The following is a 15,575-nucleotide window of genomic DNA, read 5'->3' as shown; positions in this document are numbered from 1 at the left end:
TAAGGCTGTTTATCCACACACAACATGTGGCAGCCTAATGGCAAACTGATGCTCTGGCCTTGTGTCTGTTCTGTGAATTAACCCAAGCCACACAAAGCCTGTTTTTGTAGCGCTCGGTCTGGGTCCACCTTTACCAGCTGTGTGCTCCGTGTTCTTTCTTAATTGGTTTCATCACATTTTAATGCAGAAAAAACATCCATCTCATTAACATGCAGATTTCTGGATTTAATTGTAGCATTATGGCAGCTTGTCACATCCCATTTACCGTGGCAGCCTGTCACATCCCCTGTTACAGTGATAGCCTGTCACATCCCCTGTTACAGTGGCAGGCTGTCACATCCCCTGTTACAGTGATAGCCTGTCACATCCCTGTTACCGTGGCAGCCTGTCACATCCCTGTTACCGTGGCAGCCTGTTACCGTGGCAGCCTGTCACATCCCCTGTTACCGTGGCAGGCTGTCACATCCCTGTACGGGCAGCTGTCACATCCTGTACCGGCAGCCTGTTACAGTGACAGCCTGGCACATCCCTGTTACCGTGGCAGCCTGTCACATCCCCTGTTACCGTGGCAGGCTGTCACATCCCCTGTTACCGTGGCAGGCTGTCACATCCCTGTTACCGTGGCAGCCTGTTACAGTGACAGCCTGGCACATCCCTGTTACCGTGGCAGCCTGTCACATCCCCTGTTACAGTGATAGCCTGTCACATCCCTGTTACCGTGGCAGCCTGGCACATCCCTGTTACCGTGGCAGCCTGTCACATCCCTGTTACCGTGGCAGGCGGTCACATCCCCTGTTACAGTGGCAGGCTGTCACATCCCCTGGTACAGATAGTTATTACATCTTCAAGATGAAGCATTGGTTTTCTGCTGTTTTCTAACCCAGAGTGCACACATTCTGACACCGTGGGTGAGTAAATTGATGTCACAGGTGTCCTCTCTCTATTATCTGTGTACAGGTGGCTGAGGGGTGTTGGATTAATCCCTGTGGTTTAATATTGAGACAGACATGGTTCACCTGAAGGCTGGCGTTTCCTCATCTGAAAGCTCTTCACAAACTCCCTTGGAGAACACACCTGAATTGCACAATTTCAGAAAGCATAATTTATGTACAGGTCTGAAGATGAAAAGTCTATACCCGAGTATGCAGCGCAGAAACAAGTAATGTTTAAAAAATAATAGACATAGTGGGCATGGTAGCCATGTTTTCATCACTGTCCTGCATGATACGGCAAAATCCACACAGGGTCCAATGAGCAAATAAAACGACTCCCATTCACTCCATTACATGATAACTGTCATACCCCAGCCTTTCTTACACGCTTGCTATCTAAGGGGGATACAGAATACAGCGTTGTCAGGTTGAAAGCAAGAGTGCATAATTATTACCAGGATGCCAGGTGAAGCATCAACCGTCCGTTCTCGGGACACCTGTACTGTCCGCACGTTTTCACTCTGCCTGTCGATCTCGTTATACTCAGTGTCGCAGTCCAGCGCGCGGACCATGCACGCTGCTTCTCGATCAATGTTATCAGCATACCAGCAGCATGCCTCATTACCGTTGCGCCGTGCTTCCGGGTGGGATGTGCCATAGCGGAGAGGGTTGGAGCCTCTGTGACGCAGCGCACCCCTCGTGCCTCCCCCCTTGAGCTCCACCCCAAAGACGGAGCAACAGTCCGGGGTTGAGCCCTTTGCACTCATGCGAGACGGGAGCGCTGTAATGTGTTTTTGGACATAAATCACAGCGGAGCTGTCGAGGAGGATGTTGAGAGCTTCTCGTCATTCTCGTGTCTCCCCCCGTGTCGGTGCTGTCTTTGTTGACAGGTGAAATTAGCCGCGAAACGGTTCGAGGTGAAGACGCCGAAACACAGACTCTTAACTGTGAACTAGGAGGCGGAAACATTTGATGTACGTCAGCGACAGAGGTATGGATACCATCTGAAAGGTGTGTTGGATTTTCTTTCGTGTGTAAATCACCGTTGCTGGAATACTCCCCCTGAAGATGTTTGGGGAAATGCAGCTTGTATGCAACATCCATGCAACTGTCCCACTGCTTTTGTTGGATTTGAGAATGGAAAAAGTTCAGTTTTTCTGATGGAGACGGAGTTACAGTGATCGTCTATAACTCGGTGTTTCAGTTTTTCTCTGTTGCAAATTGTGGAACTAAACGATTGAATTCATCGCGCCTGACATTCCTGGACTCATTTTCTGGAGAAGCAGGAAAGGGGAAAGTAGGTCCAGTTTGTTTGGAGTTTTATATTTATTGCTAATTGTTTTTCACTCCATACACGCGTGAGTTTCAGAGAGCGGATACGCCACCGGTCCCCGTCTTTGTCTCATCAGTTTACCAAGGGTGTCCGTGGGCGCCGACTAGCTGGGCACAGCTGACCAGGCGATCGGCTCCTGCGTATGCGCGTGTCCCTGGGGGAGCCCGGTGCCTTGCGCCAGGATGGGGATTTCTGCGCCGCACGCGCGTGAAGGGGATGGAGTCCATTCACGTTTGGAGCGTCCCGCGCTGCGGCGCCCCCTAATCTAACCCGCGAGGCCGAGACGGATGGATTATCGGTGTAAAGGGACAGGGAGAGCCCCTCTCCTCTCGCTTTTCCATGCGGAGGTGCATACACAGCTCTGACTTCACCGGGGTCTACTGAACGCTAACGCACGCAGACCAGTCTGGATTGGCCCGGCGAACGGTAAGGATGCGCCATCCTCTATGGATATCAGCCAGGATTTGTGAAGCAGGTGTAAAGCGCATCGGTGTGCCCGGTTACGCGCTGCATTAGCGCTGCTAAAACGAGCACCAAGCTCCGGGTTCCCCGCGCATTACTGTGAGTAACCCTTGTGTTTGGCCCAGGCTAATAGTTTCACAGTAAACGCTAATAAGTAAACAGAACATACTGGTTAAGAAACCTGGTCTGGCTTAATCATTTGTAGAACTTCATAGAATAGACTCCATATTTTTTCCAGGTTTAAATTATTATTATAGGGCATAACCAAATCACCTTCACCTCTCTGTCGTAGCCTTCTACGGCATTTCAAGGGGCAGTATTATAAGACCAGACGGAAGCAGCATGGGGCGCGCCTCGGGCGCGTGGTAGCCTTTAAACTCAGTGTACAGTCCAAATCGTGTGTGGAAAGAGGCAGACGGGCTCATCTTGTCTCCTAAACCCATCACCTGTGGAAAACCGGCCACCAATTTAGAACGCGAGCTCAGTGAAGACCGCTGCAGATACATCAGCTTCACTCGCCTCTCCTAGCGCATAAAAGAAAACTTAAAATTAAACTATTGAAAAAAAAAACAAAAAATAAAGAAAAGACTCTATTTGTACCACTGTAAAGCCGGCGCACACGTGAGAGCGCATTCTCTCTCATGCGTGTGTGTTCCATGTGTTCTTACAATAGATCCTGAAGGACGACATATATCTTTGTTGAAAATAGTGATATTCGGTAAACGGTGATCGAAGTGTCAATTTGATTTATCAAAACATCATTCAATACCTCTGTTTATTTGGACGTTTGAGCGAAATGGACGTTAATATTTCTCGTGCGTAAAGGCGCTCCTAATGATTGCAATGCTTTTATTCGGGGAAACATGAAACGAGCGCATTAAGCTGCCTTCTGCGTGAGGGATTATAAAAGAGAGAATAGCCACGGGCGTCTTCAGAAGCAGGTCTTAGTGATGTCAGTTTGCCAGTACAGTAGAAACTGCACGGGGATAATTATTTTCTGACGACAGGGGCGCGGTCAGATTCCAGTAATTTCAGGACGGGCAGTATAACCTCCATACATAGTGGCCCAGGCATACGTTATGAAAACGTGATTGAAACATAGATAATCCTGGTTGTTATTCTCCTCAAATAAAACGTGGCCATTGAAAATAATATTAATGTTAATAAAGACTATGAAGAAGGGATTCTCACCTACCTACAGGCCAAACAATAATCTCTGCTGCAGACTTTATGTATTCTTTCAATTTGAATTATGAATGTTGTGCTTGTAGCAAATACTGAAAGGATTCATAGCTTTGTAAAGTACCTCATAATCTTAGAATGATAGTAGCACCTCCCCCTCAGTGTCTTTTAAAGTTGATCTTAGTGAAGCGATGGAGTCCTGGCAGGGGCTAGTGCAGCATCATTAGCAACCCACTAGGGCTAAAATACAGGAACACAAGACACAGGGAGGTCCTCCAGACCTGTGACTTGAGGTAGAAGATACAGAGTCGGCCTCAAAGACAGTGTAATTTCTCATGTGCCAGACTTTGTGTGTTGGCTCTGATCATTAACTGCAGTTCAAAAACACTGTGAGGAATAAGTGATGCGATGCCACATAAGGTAAATGCAGCTTGGCAGCAACTCAAAATCCCACCACCAAATTTTATGCTGGTGTTGATGACATTATTACCTATAGTAACTTTGAAATTCTGATCCATTTTTAAATATAGGATATAGTTTTTATATAGTATACTTTAGTATAGTATAAATATAGTCTACGTTTAGATATAGTATACATATAGTTTTTCTTGTAGGTCAAAGTCATGGAGTTCCTAATTTCATTGGCCCATATCTCCCGGGTTAACGATCTGAGATCAGCGTCATTTTGGTTTCGGGATTTCTTATGAGACCGAATTTGACCCAGACTCACCCGTGTGTGAGCGTGTTGGGCCCCTATGTGAGCGTGTTTGGCCCCTATGTGAGCGTGTTTGGCCCGTATGTGAGCGTGTTGGGCTCCTATGTGAGCGTGTTGGGCCCCTATGTGAGCGTGTTTGGCCCCTATGTGAGCGTGTTGGGCCCCTATGTGAGCGTGTTTGGCCCCTATGTGAGCGTGTTGGGCCCCTATGTGAGCGTGTTTGGCCCCTATGTGAGCGTGTTTGGCCCGTATGTGAGCGTGTTGGGCCTGTATGTGAGCGTGTTGGGCCTGTATGTGAGCATGTTGGGCCCCTATGTGAGGTGTTGGCCTATGTGAGGTTTGCTCTTGTAGCGGTGGCCTGTATGTGAGCGTGTTGGCCCGTATGTGAGTGGTGTTTGGCCCCTATGTGAGCGTGTTGGGCCCCTATGCGAGCGTGTTTGGCCCCTATGTGAGCGTGTTGGGCCTGTATGTGAGCGTGTTTGGCCCCTATGCGAGCGTGTTTGGCCCCTATGTGAGCGTGTTGGGCCTGTATGTGAGCGTGTTGGGCCTGTATGTGAGCGTGTTGGGCCCCTATGTGAGCGTGTTGGGCTCCTATGTGAGCGTGTTGGGCCCCTATGTGAGCGTGTTGGGCCCGTATGTGAGCGTGCTCAGCCCGTATGCGAGCGTGTTGGGCCCCTATGTGAGCGTGTTTGAGGACAGGCAGGCAGTGATTGACCCCTCAGTTATTATCCCCTCAATGTCCCTGTTTCTCTGTGCTACGGTGCTCCTTATCAGCAGAGCCTGAATGGTAATAATCAGACTTTGTGCTCTGTGCTTCTCCCCCAGATTTTACTAACAAATTTACACATACAAAATATCACTGCCACTGGAAGCCAAAAAATAACACACATTTCAGATAAATAAGTGAAAAGATATTTGAATGTTTATAGAAGAAGAATGATTGGGGGCGTAAACATGTGGTTCTGTGTGAGATGTGGGAGTTATTTCTGCTTAACTCTGCAGCCCTGATGAAGGGAGCACATTCTGGCTGTGGTGTTGGCCAACGTCTCACCGAGGCCAGTATTCCTTCACCACGTTTCTTTTTCTCTGCACATTTTTTATTTGCATCTCAAAGTCGACTTGAACGACTTGCAAGTGGTCTTAACATACGGTTTAACAGCAGACTGCGTTCTCCCTGTAATGTAGTCTCTCTGAGTCATGATGAGTAGGCTGTTTGTGCATCAATGAGCATTTAATGCAACACAATGAGAGCTGCGTAGACAAACACAAAATATGAAATTATGGGCAACAGGACAGCATTAATAATTATTTTTTATTTCTTATGTATTTATTAGTTATTCCATTTCCAGATAAATTAATATTTTTTAAAAGTGAATGTGTTAGTGTTCAGAGTGGAGTTATGAGCTGGCTGTGTTAGTGTTCAGAGTGGGGTTATGAGCTCTGTGTTAGTGTTCAGAGTGGGGTTATGAGCTCTGTGTTAGTGTTCAGAGTGGAGTTATGAGCTCTGTGTTAGTGTTCAGAGTGGGGTTATGAGCTGGCTGTGTTAGTGTTCAGAGTGTTAGGCTCTGTTAGTGTCAGGGGAGAGCTCTGTGTTAGTGTGTGCAGAGTGGGGTTCATGGCTTTGCTATGTTAGTGTTCAGAGTGGGGTTATGAGCTCTGTGTTAGTGTTCAGAGTGGGGTTATGAGCTCTGTGTTAGTGTTCAGAGTGGGGTTATGAGCTCTATGTTAGTGTTCAGAGTGGGGTTATGAGCTCTGTGTTAGTGTTCAGAGTGGGGTTATGAGCTCTATGTTAGTGTTCAGAGTGGGGTTATGAGCTCTGTGTTAGTGTTCAGAGTGGGGTTATGAGCTCTGTGTTAGTGTTCAGAGTGGGGTTATGAGCTCTGTGTTAGTGTTCAGAGTGGGGTTATGAGCTCTGTGTTAGTGTTCAGAGTGGGGTTATGAGCTGGCTGTGTTAGTGTTCAGAGTGGGGTTATGAGCTCTGTGTTAGTGTTCAGAGTGGGGTTATCAGCTGGCTGTGTTAGTGTTCAGAGTGGGGTTATGAGCTGGCTGTGTTAGTGTTCAGAGTGGGGTTATGAGCTCTGTGTTAGTGTTCAGAGTGGGGTTATGAGCTGGCTGTGTTAGTGTTCAGAGTGGGGTTATGAGCTGGCTGTGTTAGTGTTCAGAGTGGGGTTATGAGCTGGCTGTGTTAGTGTTCAGAGTGGGGTTATGAGCTCTGTGTTAGTGTTCAGAGTGGGGTTATGAGCTCTGTGTTAGTGTTCAGAGTGGGGTTATGAGCTGGCTGTGTTAGTGTTCAGAGTGGGGTTATCAGCTGGCTGTGTTAGTGTTCAGAGTGGGGTTATGAGCTCTGTGTTAGTGTTCAGAGTGGGGTTATCAGCTGGCTGTGTTAGTGTTCAGAGTGGGGTTATGAGCTCTGTGTTAGTGTTCAGAGTAGGGTTAGACTTGGTCCTGCGTGGCGATGCTTGTGACTGGTGCTTACTCTACTGAGGGGGCCTGTCTCTGATCTCTGATTGGCTGATGTTTGACAGTTTCATACTGTACACATGCATGTTATTGTCTGGGCTTTTACCCGGAACGATCTCTTTACTGGGCTGATGCTCTGCTCTACGTGTTTCTGGTGCATGTTCGTGTTATTATTGTTGATATTATTCTTATTACTGTTATTATTTATACACAACCTTACACTCCGGCTTGTCCTGCACAATGCAGTTTGGATGGGTACTGGGCTCTTCACCTGGCAATGAGACTGAAATGCGCAGAGAGAGACACAGAGACACAGGTGTCTCATTTGCTTTCTCTCCAAACAAATGTAAATTGGAGGACAAGCACGCACAGGTTTACAGCACACACACACACACTCAGTCCAAACGCTATAATCTGACAGCACAATACAGAGCAATTACGTTTTTAAAAATCCTGATGTGCCTGATTTAGAATATTGTCTGGACCAGTTGATGGAGGGAGGGGTGGAGGTCAAACATGTTTCATTCAATCACGCACATGCACTCACTCTCTCACAAACACTCACTCTCTCACAAACACACTCATACACATACACACGCTCACTCACTCTCTCACAAACACACTCATACACATACACACGCTCACACACACACGCACTCACTCTCTCACACACACTCACTCTCTCACAAACACACACTCATACACATACACACGCTCACGCACATGCACTCACTCTCTCACAAACACACACTCATACACATACACACGCTCACACGCACATGCACTCACTCTCTCACAAACACTCACTCTCTCACAAACACACACTCATACACACACTCACACACGCACATGCACTCACTCTCTCACAAACACACACTCATACACATACACATGCTCACACACACACGCACATACTCTCACACACACACGCACACACACACACATGCACGCACACACATACATGTACACAGGCACGTACATGTACACAGGCACACGCACATGCACACACACATAAACACATACTCGCACACACACGCACACACACAGACACACACACATAAACACATACTCACACACGCACGCACACACACACACACACACACACACATAAACACATACTCGCACACACACACACACACATAAACACATACTCTCACACACACGCACACACACAGACACACACACATAAACACATACTCGCACACACACACGCACGCTCTCACACATATGCAGACACACACGCTCACACACACATAAACTCACACACGCACATGCACAGGCACAGGCACAGTCATGGGCTGCACAGATAGTAGGGTATTCAGGCTGCAGAATCTCCAGATGGGGGTCAGAGGTCACCTAAAGGTCACCATGAGGGCAAAATTAGATACTTGTCAGTAACCATGGCGATCAGTGTGACATGCCAGAAGAAATTAAGAATGGAAAGTAGGGGTGCCAGCGAGGGCCCATTCGTTTTGGTGGTTTCTGCCAACTTCTGCTAGACGTGCAGCTCCAGTGTTAATTCTGCAGTGCAGACGTGCAGCTGCAGTGTTAATTCCACAGTGCAGACGTGCAGCTGCAGTGTTAATTCCGCAGTGCAGACGTGCAGCTGCAGTGTTAATTCTGCTGCAGTGTTAATTCCGCAGTGCAGACGTGCAGCTGCAGTGTTAATTCCGCAGTGCAGACGTGCAGCTGCAGTGTTAATTCCGCAGTGCAGATGTGCAGCTGCAGTGTTAATTCCGCAGTGCAGACGTGCAGCTGCAGTGTTAATTCCAGCAGTGCAGACTTGCGCTGCAGTGTTAATTCCACAGTGTCAGACTTTGCAGCTGAAGTGTTAATTCCACAGTGCAGACTGTGCAGCTGCAGTGTTAATTCCGCAGTGCAGACGTGCAGCTGCAGTGTTAATTCCACAGTGCAGACGTGCAGCTGCAGTGTTAATTCCACAGTGCAGACGTGCAGCTGCAGTGTTAATTCCACAGTGCAGACGTGCAGCTGCAGTGTTAATTCCACAGTGCAGACTTGCAGCTGCAGTGTTAATTCCCAGTGCAGACTTGCAGCTGCAGTGTTAATTCCGCAGTGCAGACGTGCAGCTGCAGTGTTAATTCCACAGTGCAGACTGCAGCTGCAGTGTTATTCCAGTGCAGATGTGCAGCTGCAGTGTTAATTCCGCAGTGCAGACGTGCAGCTGCAGTGTTAATTCCGCAGTGCAGATGTGCAGCTGCAGTGTTAATTCCACAGTGCAGACGTGCAGCTGCAGTGTTAATTCCACAGTGCAGACGTGCAGCTGCAGTGTTAATTCCACAGTGCAGACTTGCAGCTGAAGTGTTAATTCCCCAGTGCAGACGTGCAGCTGCAGTGTTAATTCCGCAGTGCAGACGTGCAGCTGCAGTGTTAATTCCACAGTGCAGACGTGCAGCTGCAGTGTTAGTTTCGCAGTGCAGACGTGCAGCTGCAGTGTTAATTCCCCAGTGCAGACGTGCAGCTGCAGTGTTAATTCCACAGTGCAGACGTGCAGCTGCAGTGTTAATTCTGCAGCTGGGGGTGGGGGGCGAGGGGTTGGGACTTGGAGGGTTTTCTTCATGGAGTTTTTGTGTTTAACAGTACAATGGCGCGTCTTCATCGTTTCTGAAGGCGCATAACATGGCTGCAGGCCATCGGGCTGAGTCCGCTCCTCACACAAAGAAGCTCCATTCCATTCTGATGAGATCGGTGCCGGTCCGGGCCTGGAATGGGCCAGGACACAGAGCAGACAGCCCCATGTCCTCTGTCCTCTGTCTCTGATCTCTCAATGGCCTACACAAGGATGAAAACAAGCAGACCAGACGCGCTGGTCACAGACACGTGGAAGCTGGGGTGCAGAGGGGAAGAGGAAGAACGGAGAAACTGGAGTGCAGTAATAACTCAGCAATGCATTTCATGCGAGGTTAAAGGAACCCTTCACTTTCTAGAGTTTTTTTTAGATCTGCAGGGAACAAAGTCAGCATTGTTCACTTTGGGGTTGCAGGTTGAAATGCTAGGTTCAAAATGAAAGGAATGCCAACATGCTCCTGAGTGCTTTTCAGGTCCGTTGTGAAACATCCTAAATCGTCTAAAATAGCCTTTAGTCTCAGAGAACCAGGAAGTGGGGGCCAGGGACCACGTGACACTTTCAGCACACACCTCTCAGCACACTCCTCTCAGCGCACTCCTCTCAGCGCACACCTCTCACCTCTCAGCACACCTCTCAGCACACTCCTCTCAGCGCACACCTCTCAGCACACTCCTCTCAGCGCACACCTCTCAGCGCACACCTCTCATTGCACACCTGTCAGCGCACTCCTCTCAGCGCACACCTCTCACCTCTCAGCACACCTCTCAGCACACTCCTCTCAGCGCACACCTCTCAGCACACTCCTCTCAGCACACACCTCTCACCTCTCAGCGCACACCTCTCAGCGCACTCCTCTCAGCGCACACCTCTCAGCACACACCTCTCAGCGCACACCTCTCAGCGCACATCTCTCAGCACACACCTCTCAGCACACACCTCTCAGTGCACACCTCTCAGCACACACCTCTCAGCGCACACCTCTCAGCACACACCTCTCAGCGCACTCCTCTCAGCACACTCCTCTCAGCACACTCCTCTACCAGAGAATCACTATTCTACCTGAGAATCACTGCTCTACCTGGAAAAGTGTTTGGTGATAATTTTCTGATGTGTCCCCAAATGCACTAACCCTAACCCTAACCCTAACCCTCACCACAAATTTCTGATGAGAATGGAATTTCCCAGGAATGCTGGGATACATACGGATGAGATTCAGTAGTCTGAGATACATACGGGTGAGATTCGGTGGCCTGGGATACATATGGGGGTGATTCAGTAGCCAGGGATACCAGGCACACGCACACACACACACACACCCACACTCGGTAAGCACGCACACACGCACACGCACACGCACATACACACACCCCCACACTCTGTAAGCACGCACATACACACCCCCACACTCTGTAAGCACGCACACACACACCCCCACACTTGGTAAGCACGCACACACACACGCACACACACACATACACATACACACACGCGCACACACACACACGCACACTCTGTAAGCATGCACACACACACCCCCACACTCGGTAAGCACGTACACACACACGCACACGCACACCCCCACACTCGGTAAGCACGCACACACGCACACTTGGTAAGCACGCACACGCACACATACACACATGCGCACACACAACACCACACTGTAGCCGCACACACACACCCCCACACTCGTAAGCGTACCACACACACGCACACCCCCACACTCGGTAAGCACGCACACACGCACACTGGTAGCACGCACACGCACACATACACATGCGCCACACACACACCACACTCTGTAAGCACGCACACACACACCCCCACACTCGGTAAGCACCACACACCGCACAGCACACCCCACACTCGTAAGCACGCACGCACACACACACACGCACATACACACACCCCCACACTCGGTAAGCACGCACGCACACACACACACGCACATACACAAATACACACACGCGCACACACACACCCCCACACTCGGTAAGCACGCACACACGCACACGCACACCCCCACACTCGGTAAGCACGCACACACGCACACGCACACGCACAAATACACACAATCTATGCATGCACGCACGTTGACAGCAGGTGGGTGTGGCTTTCCACATTCCTGCTGGAGGACTGCCCTCTTCTTCTTCTGTAGTGATTGTGTGACTCATTGCACAGAGCACACGCTCATGTCAGCAAAGCCATGCAAAGTGTTGCTTAACACAGTCCAACCACGAATGTCTGGAAGCAATCTGTGAAAGTCTCAACCGCAAACTGTTAACACAACGGTGTTTCCTCTTCCTAAAGACCTGTCTCCACCACAGACCCTTAACACACCTGTCTCCTCACCACAAAAGCCAGTTTTAACCATAAACCGTTCACTCTTGTGTGTCCCTAAAGACCTGTTTTAACCACAGATTCTTAACACCCCTTTCTCCCCCCTAAAGACCTGTCTCAGTGACAAGCCCTCAACTGTCTCCTGCCCCTAACAACCTTTTGCTCAAGGTTTAAACTGAGGCTGCATACTTTGGCTCTGTCCCCATGTTTGAAAAGCTACCTGAAGTGTATTTTTGCTTTAAAGCACCAACCCACGGTTGTTCCTGTAAGTGCCACTGTCAGATCTGGACCGTGCCAGTCTGCAGCCCTAATAGCATAACTGGGTCTAGCGTTGCCCAAGGATGGGAGGAATTGTGTCAGCTGAACTCTCGGTGTGCACCAGCAACCCCTGCTGGTCACTTGGGGGTTTGCAATATCTACCTGCATATGAAATATGTTTCTCCAGCTCATTTCTGTGCAAGCCTGGCTTGCAAACTGCAGTGTGATAAGAAGCATAGGCTGTCATTAAATTTGCTGCAATTGCAGGGTATTGCTTTGCTGTAATACCCAGGTGTTTTGTGGTGTTTCTGTGTCTGTGTCAGTAAGCAGTGTTTTGGGGTGGTGTGTTACAGTAATGTGTGTTATGGTGTGTTGTGTTGCAGTAATGTGTGTTATGGTGTGTTGTGTTGCAGTAATGTGTGTTATGGTGTGTTGTGTTGCAGTAAGGAGTGTTTATGTGTGTGTTACAATAAGGGGTGTTTCTGTGTGTGTTGCAGTAAGGGGTGTTTCTGTGTGTGTTGCAGTCTCCATGCTCCCCGTCATTGTAAGATGAGGGTATGGAAGTGGGGTGCCATCATCCTGATGCTCTGCACTGCTGCCCTCTCTGGACTCTTCAGTAGAACTATGGTCCCCTCAGGCCTCCCCCACCACAGACACTTCTGGGGTCCTGCCTCCCAGAAACCCTCATCATCTTCGTTACCACCATCACCGTCGTCATCACCACCATCATCATCATCATTATCATCAGTACCATCATCGTTGTCATCACCACCATCATCATCATCATCGTTGTTGTCTTCGTCGTCCTCAAACTCAAATTCCTTTCCGTCCTCTTCCTCCTTGCGAAGCGAGGGGAAGCTCCGGGTTGGGAGGGCTGTGGACGGGTTCCGGTCCCTCCTCACGGAAGGTGAGGTTCCGCTCCCTTCATCAGGGTTCAGTGCGTCGGCCTTCTTCCCCCATATTTAGGGAATGTGACGGCAGTATGAGAGCAGCCACTGCAGGGGGAGTTGGGGCCGGTTCAGTCCCTGTTCATACTGATATTTAGCGTAAGCAGCATTTCTTTCAAACTGGTATTGTAGAGGGGTTCACTGTCCCAAAACCTCATTTTACAGGTGTGGTCAGATTTCTGAGTTTGACACCACATCTGAAACCTGAAACATACAGTGAGATTAGATTTTTTTTTAAGTAGAGAATTGATGATGGCTATGTGTGTTATGGGGTGTTACAGTAAATACAGTAATACAGTAATACAGTAAATACAGTACTATAATGTAAAGTGTTTGGTTTATTCCCACAGTTAATCACATGTTCCGGAGCTTTACAGAGGGGGAGCTGAAGCAGGTGATTGGAACGCTGCTGGACAGGAAGTGGAGGCGGGACAAGGCGAGGCGGACAAAGCGGGAGCGTAAGGGCAGGAAGTTGTGCGGTTTGCAGGAGGTGGAGGTGAGCGTGACGCAGCTGGGGCTGGGTTATGAGAGCGAGGAGACGGTCGTCTTCAGGTACTGCAGCGGCCGCTGCTCCAAACGCCGCCGGACCTACGACCTGGCGCTGGAGAGCATCCAATCAGCCGGCGTCCTGAAAGAGCCCACTCGCCACGTTCCCTGCTGCCGCCCGCTGCACTACGAGGAAGACTTCTCCTTTCTGGGGAACAACAACAAGTACTACACCATCCAAGAGCTGTCTGCCCAGGACTGTGGCTGCGTATAGCCCAGACTGCCGCCCCCTGCTGGCACGGAGGATACATGATGGTTTGTGTGAGGACAAAATAATTCCAAAATCTCCATGAGAAAGCCCGAAGGGTCTTCTGAAACGTTTATGGTGCTGTGACCGTGTGACTGGGGGAAATTTCTGTCTCAAGTTTTCAGACACATGAGAAAAAAACTGAGGGACACAGTCTTTTGCTGGATACATCCATCCCTTCGTTTCAAACGCTGGATACTTCCCTCTCAGAGTTTAACTGCAGGATACTTCCCTCTCAGAGTTTAACTGCGGGATACTTCCCTCTCAGAGTGTAACTGCGGGATACTTCCCTCTCAGAGTTTAACTGCAGGATACTTCCCTCTCAGAGTTTAACTGCAGGATACTTCCCTCTCAGAGTTTAACTGCAGGATACTTCCCTCTCAGACTGTTACAGTGTATGATATTGAGTACGTCACAATCTTTAAAAAAAAACATTATATCTGTTATTTTTATTAAAACAAAAAAAAGAAGCCAAAAAATCTCAATTTTTATATGCCAAACTATTCGTCTTATACTTTGATCGAAGGGTGAAATTTTAAACTTTTGCTTCATTCAGCTGTGATAAATAATCTACCTCATTTTCTTTGGAATGGATTGGTTCAAACCCAGGTGAATATGAACTCACCCCGCCTCCCTTTTTTAAGCATCAACAACCAATCAGTAATCATCTTTATTAGTTGCTACATTCTTCATTTTGTCTGAACTGAAATTTATCCTACATTTCTATGTTAAGCAAGACAGACAAATATAATTGTCAGAGAATGTTAAAAATGAAAATTATCTTTGATTTTATTTTTTTTTAAAGTTTTTCCAAACCTTACCTCATATTGCAGACGGTTTTGTTCAGATCATCTCTCCCCTCAGCTAAGGATACCTGGTGGTAAAGTACTGTATAAAAAAAATAAAAAAAATAGTTGATGAACTATATTACTACTGATAATATGCACAAACGGTTATAATGCAATAATGTAAGCGAAGAATCGGACAGGGGTTTGCCCTGGACTAAGAGGTGACATAATGGGGCCCTGTTTTTGGTTCTATCTCATGGTTATGTCTCTGCGGCCTGAGACCTTTATCGGATAAAGAAGGTCTGTGCAGGTGTATTGTGTGTCACGTGTGGTGGGGGGGGGGGGGGTGTTTCTACTACTACAAGTGCATTTGCAACCAGTTTTTCAGATGGAAGCTTTCCTACATTATTTATTTCCAAGACCTATCTAAGATCATCACACAATCACACAGTCAGACAGGAAGATGGGTGAGCAGGCTTTGTATCATTTCTGTTCCTGTCTGTGTTATATCTTTGGCTTACTATTGTTGTTACTTATTGAGCCGGTCAAATCTCTCTCAGACATCCAGAGAAACCTGTAAATGAACAAATGCATTTAAGAGTCAAGAAGACCCCTTTCAACTTTCGACAAATCAAATGCTTAGGTCCTTACGGTATTTACAGACAGCGATTGTGGAACACCAGGGAGCTTGTGGAGTTAATCCGGATGGTTTGTGTTTCCGGTCAGAAGACCTCAGTCTATAATGATGAATGTCTGGTTGCAGGTGCAGAGGTTAGGC

General features: G+C 48.3%; 1 protein-coding gene across 3 annotated transcripts; it reads left to right on the top strand.

Annotated features, from left to right (window-relative positions):
- The first annotated feature begins 1,601 nt into the window (after nt 1-1,601).
- On the top strand, nt 1,602-14,135 carry LOC135258097 (uncharacterized). 3 transcript variants are annotated; one of them, XM_064341345.1, is made up of 4 exons: nt 1,604-2,229; nt 2,342-2,691; nt 12,794-13,176; nt 13,567-14,135. In XM_064341345.1, exons 3-4 carry the CDS (start codon nt 12,819-12,821, stop codon nt 13,974-13,976), a joined length of 768 nt encoding a protein of 255 aa, XP_064197415.1. In that variant the 5' UTR covers nt 1,604-2,229; nt 2,342-2,691; nt 12,794-12,818; the 3' UTR covers nt 13,977-14,135. The 3 variants fall into 3 exon arrangements, with proteins under 3 accessions (XP_064197416.1, XP_064197415.1, XP_064197414.1); XM_064341346.1 differs by lacking the exon at nt 2,342-2,691 and having other exon boundaries at nt 1,602-1,923; XM_064341344.1 differs by having other exon boundaries at nt 1,604-2,691.
- Nucleotides 14,136-15,575: the final 1,440 nt, after the last annotated feature.

This window comes from Anguilla rostrata, chromosome 6 (genome assembly GCF_018555375.3).
Source record: "Anguilla rostrata isolate EN2019 chromosome 6, ASM1855537v3, whole genome shotgun sequence".
In the NCBI taxonomy this organism is placed as follows: domain Eukaryota; kingdom Metazoa; phylum Chordata; class Actinopteri; order Anguilliformes; family Anguillidae; genus Anguilla; species Anguilla rostrata.
Note: the sequence above shows the minus strand (reverse complement) of the source record. Positions and strands in the feature narration are given on the sequence as shown.

Excerpts from the sequence above, each read along its gene's own strand:
- LOC135258097 (XM_064341346.1), top strand. The coding sequence starts at position 12,819 with ATGAGGGTATGGAAGTGGGGTGCCATCATCCTGATGCTCTGCACTGCT. Across the intron at positions 13,177-13,566 it reads CCGGTCCCTCCTCACGGAAG|TTAATCACATGTTCCGGAGC; the intron begins GTGAGGTTCCGC and ends TTATTCCCACAG.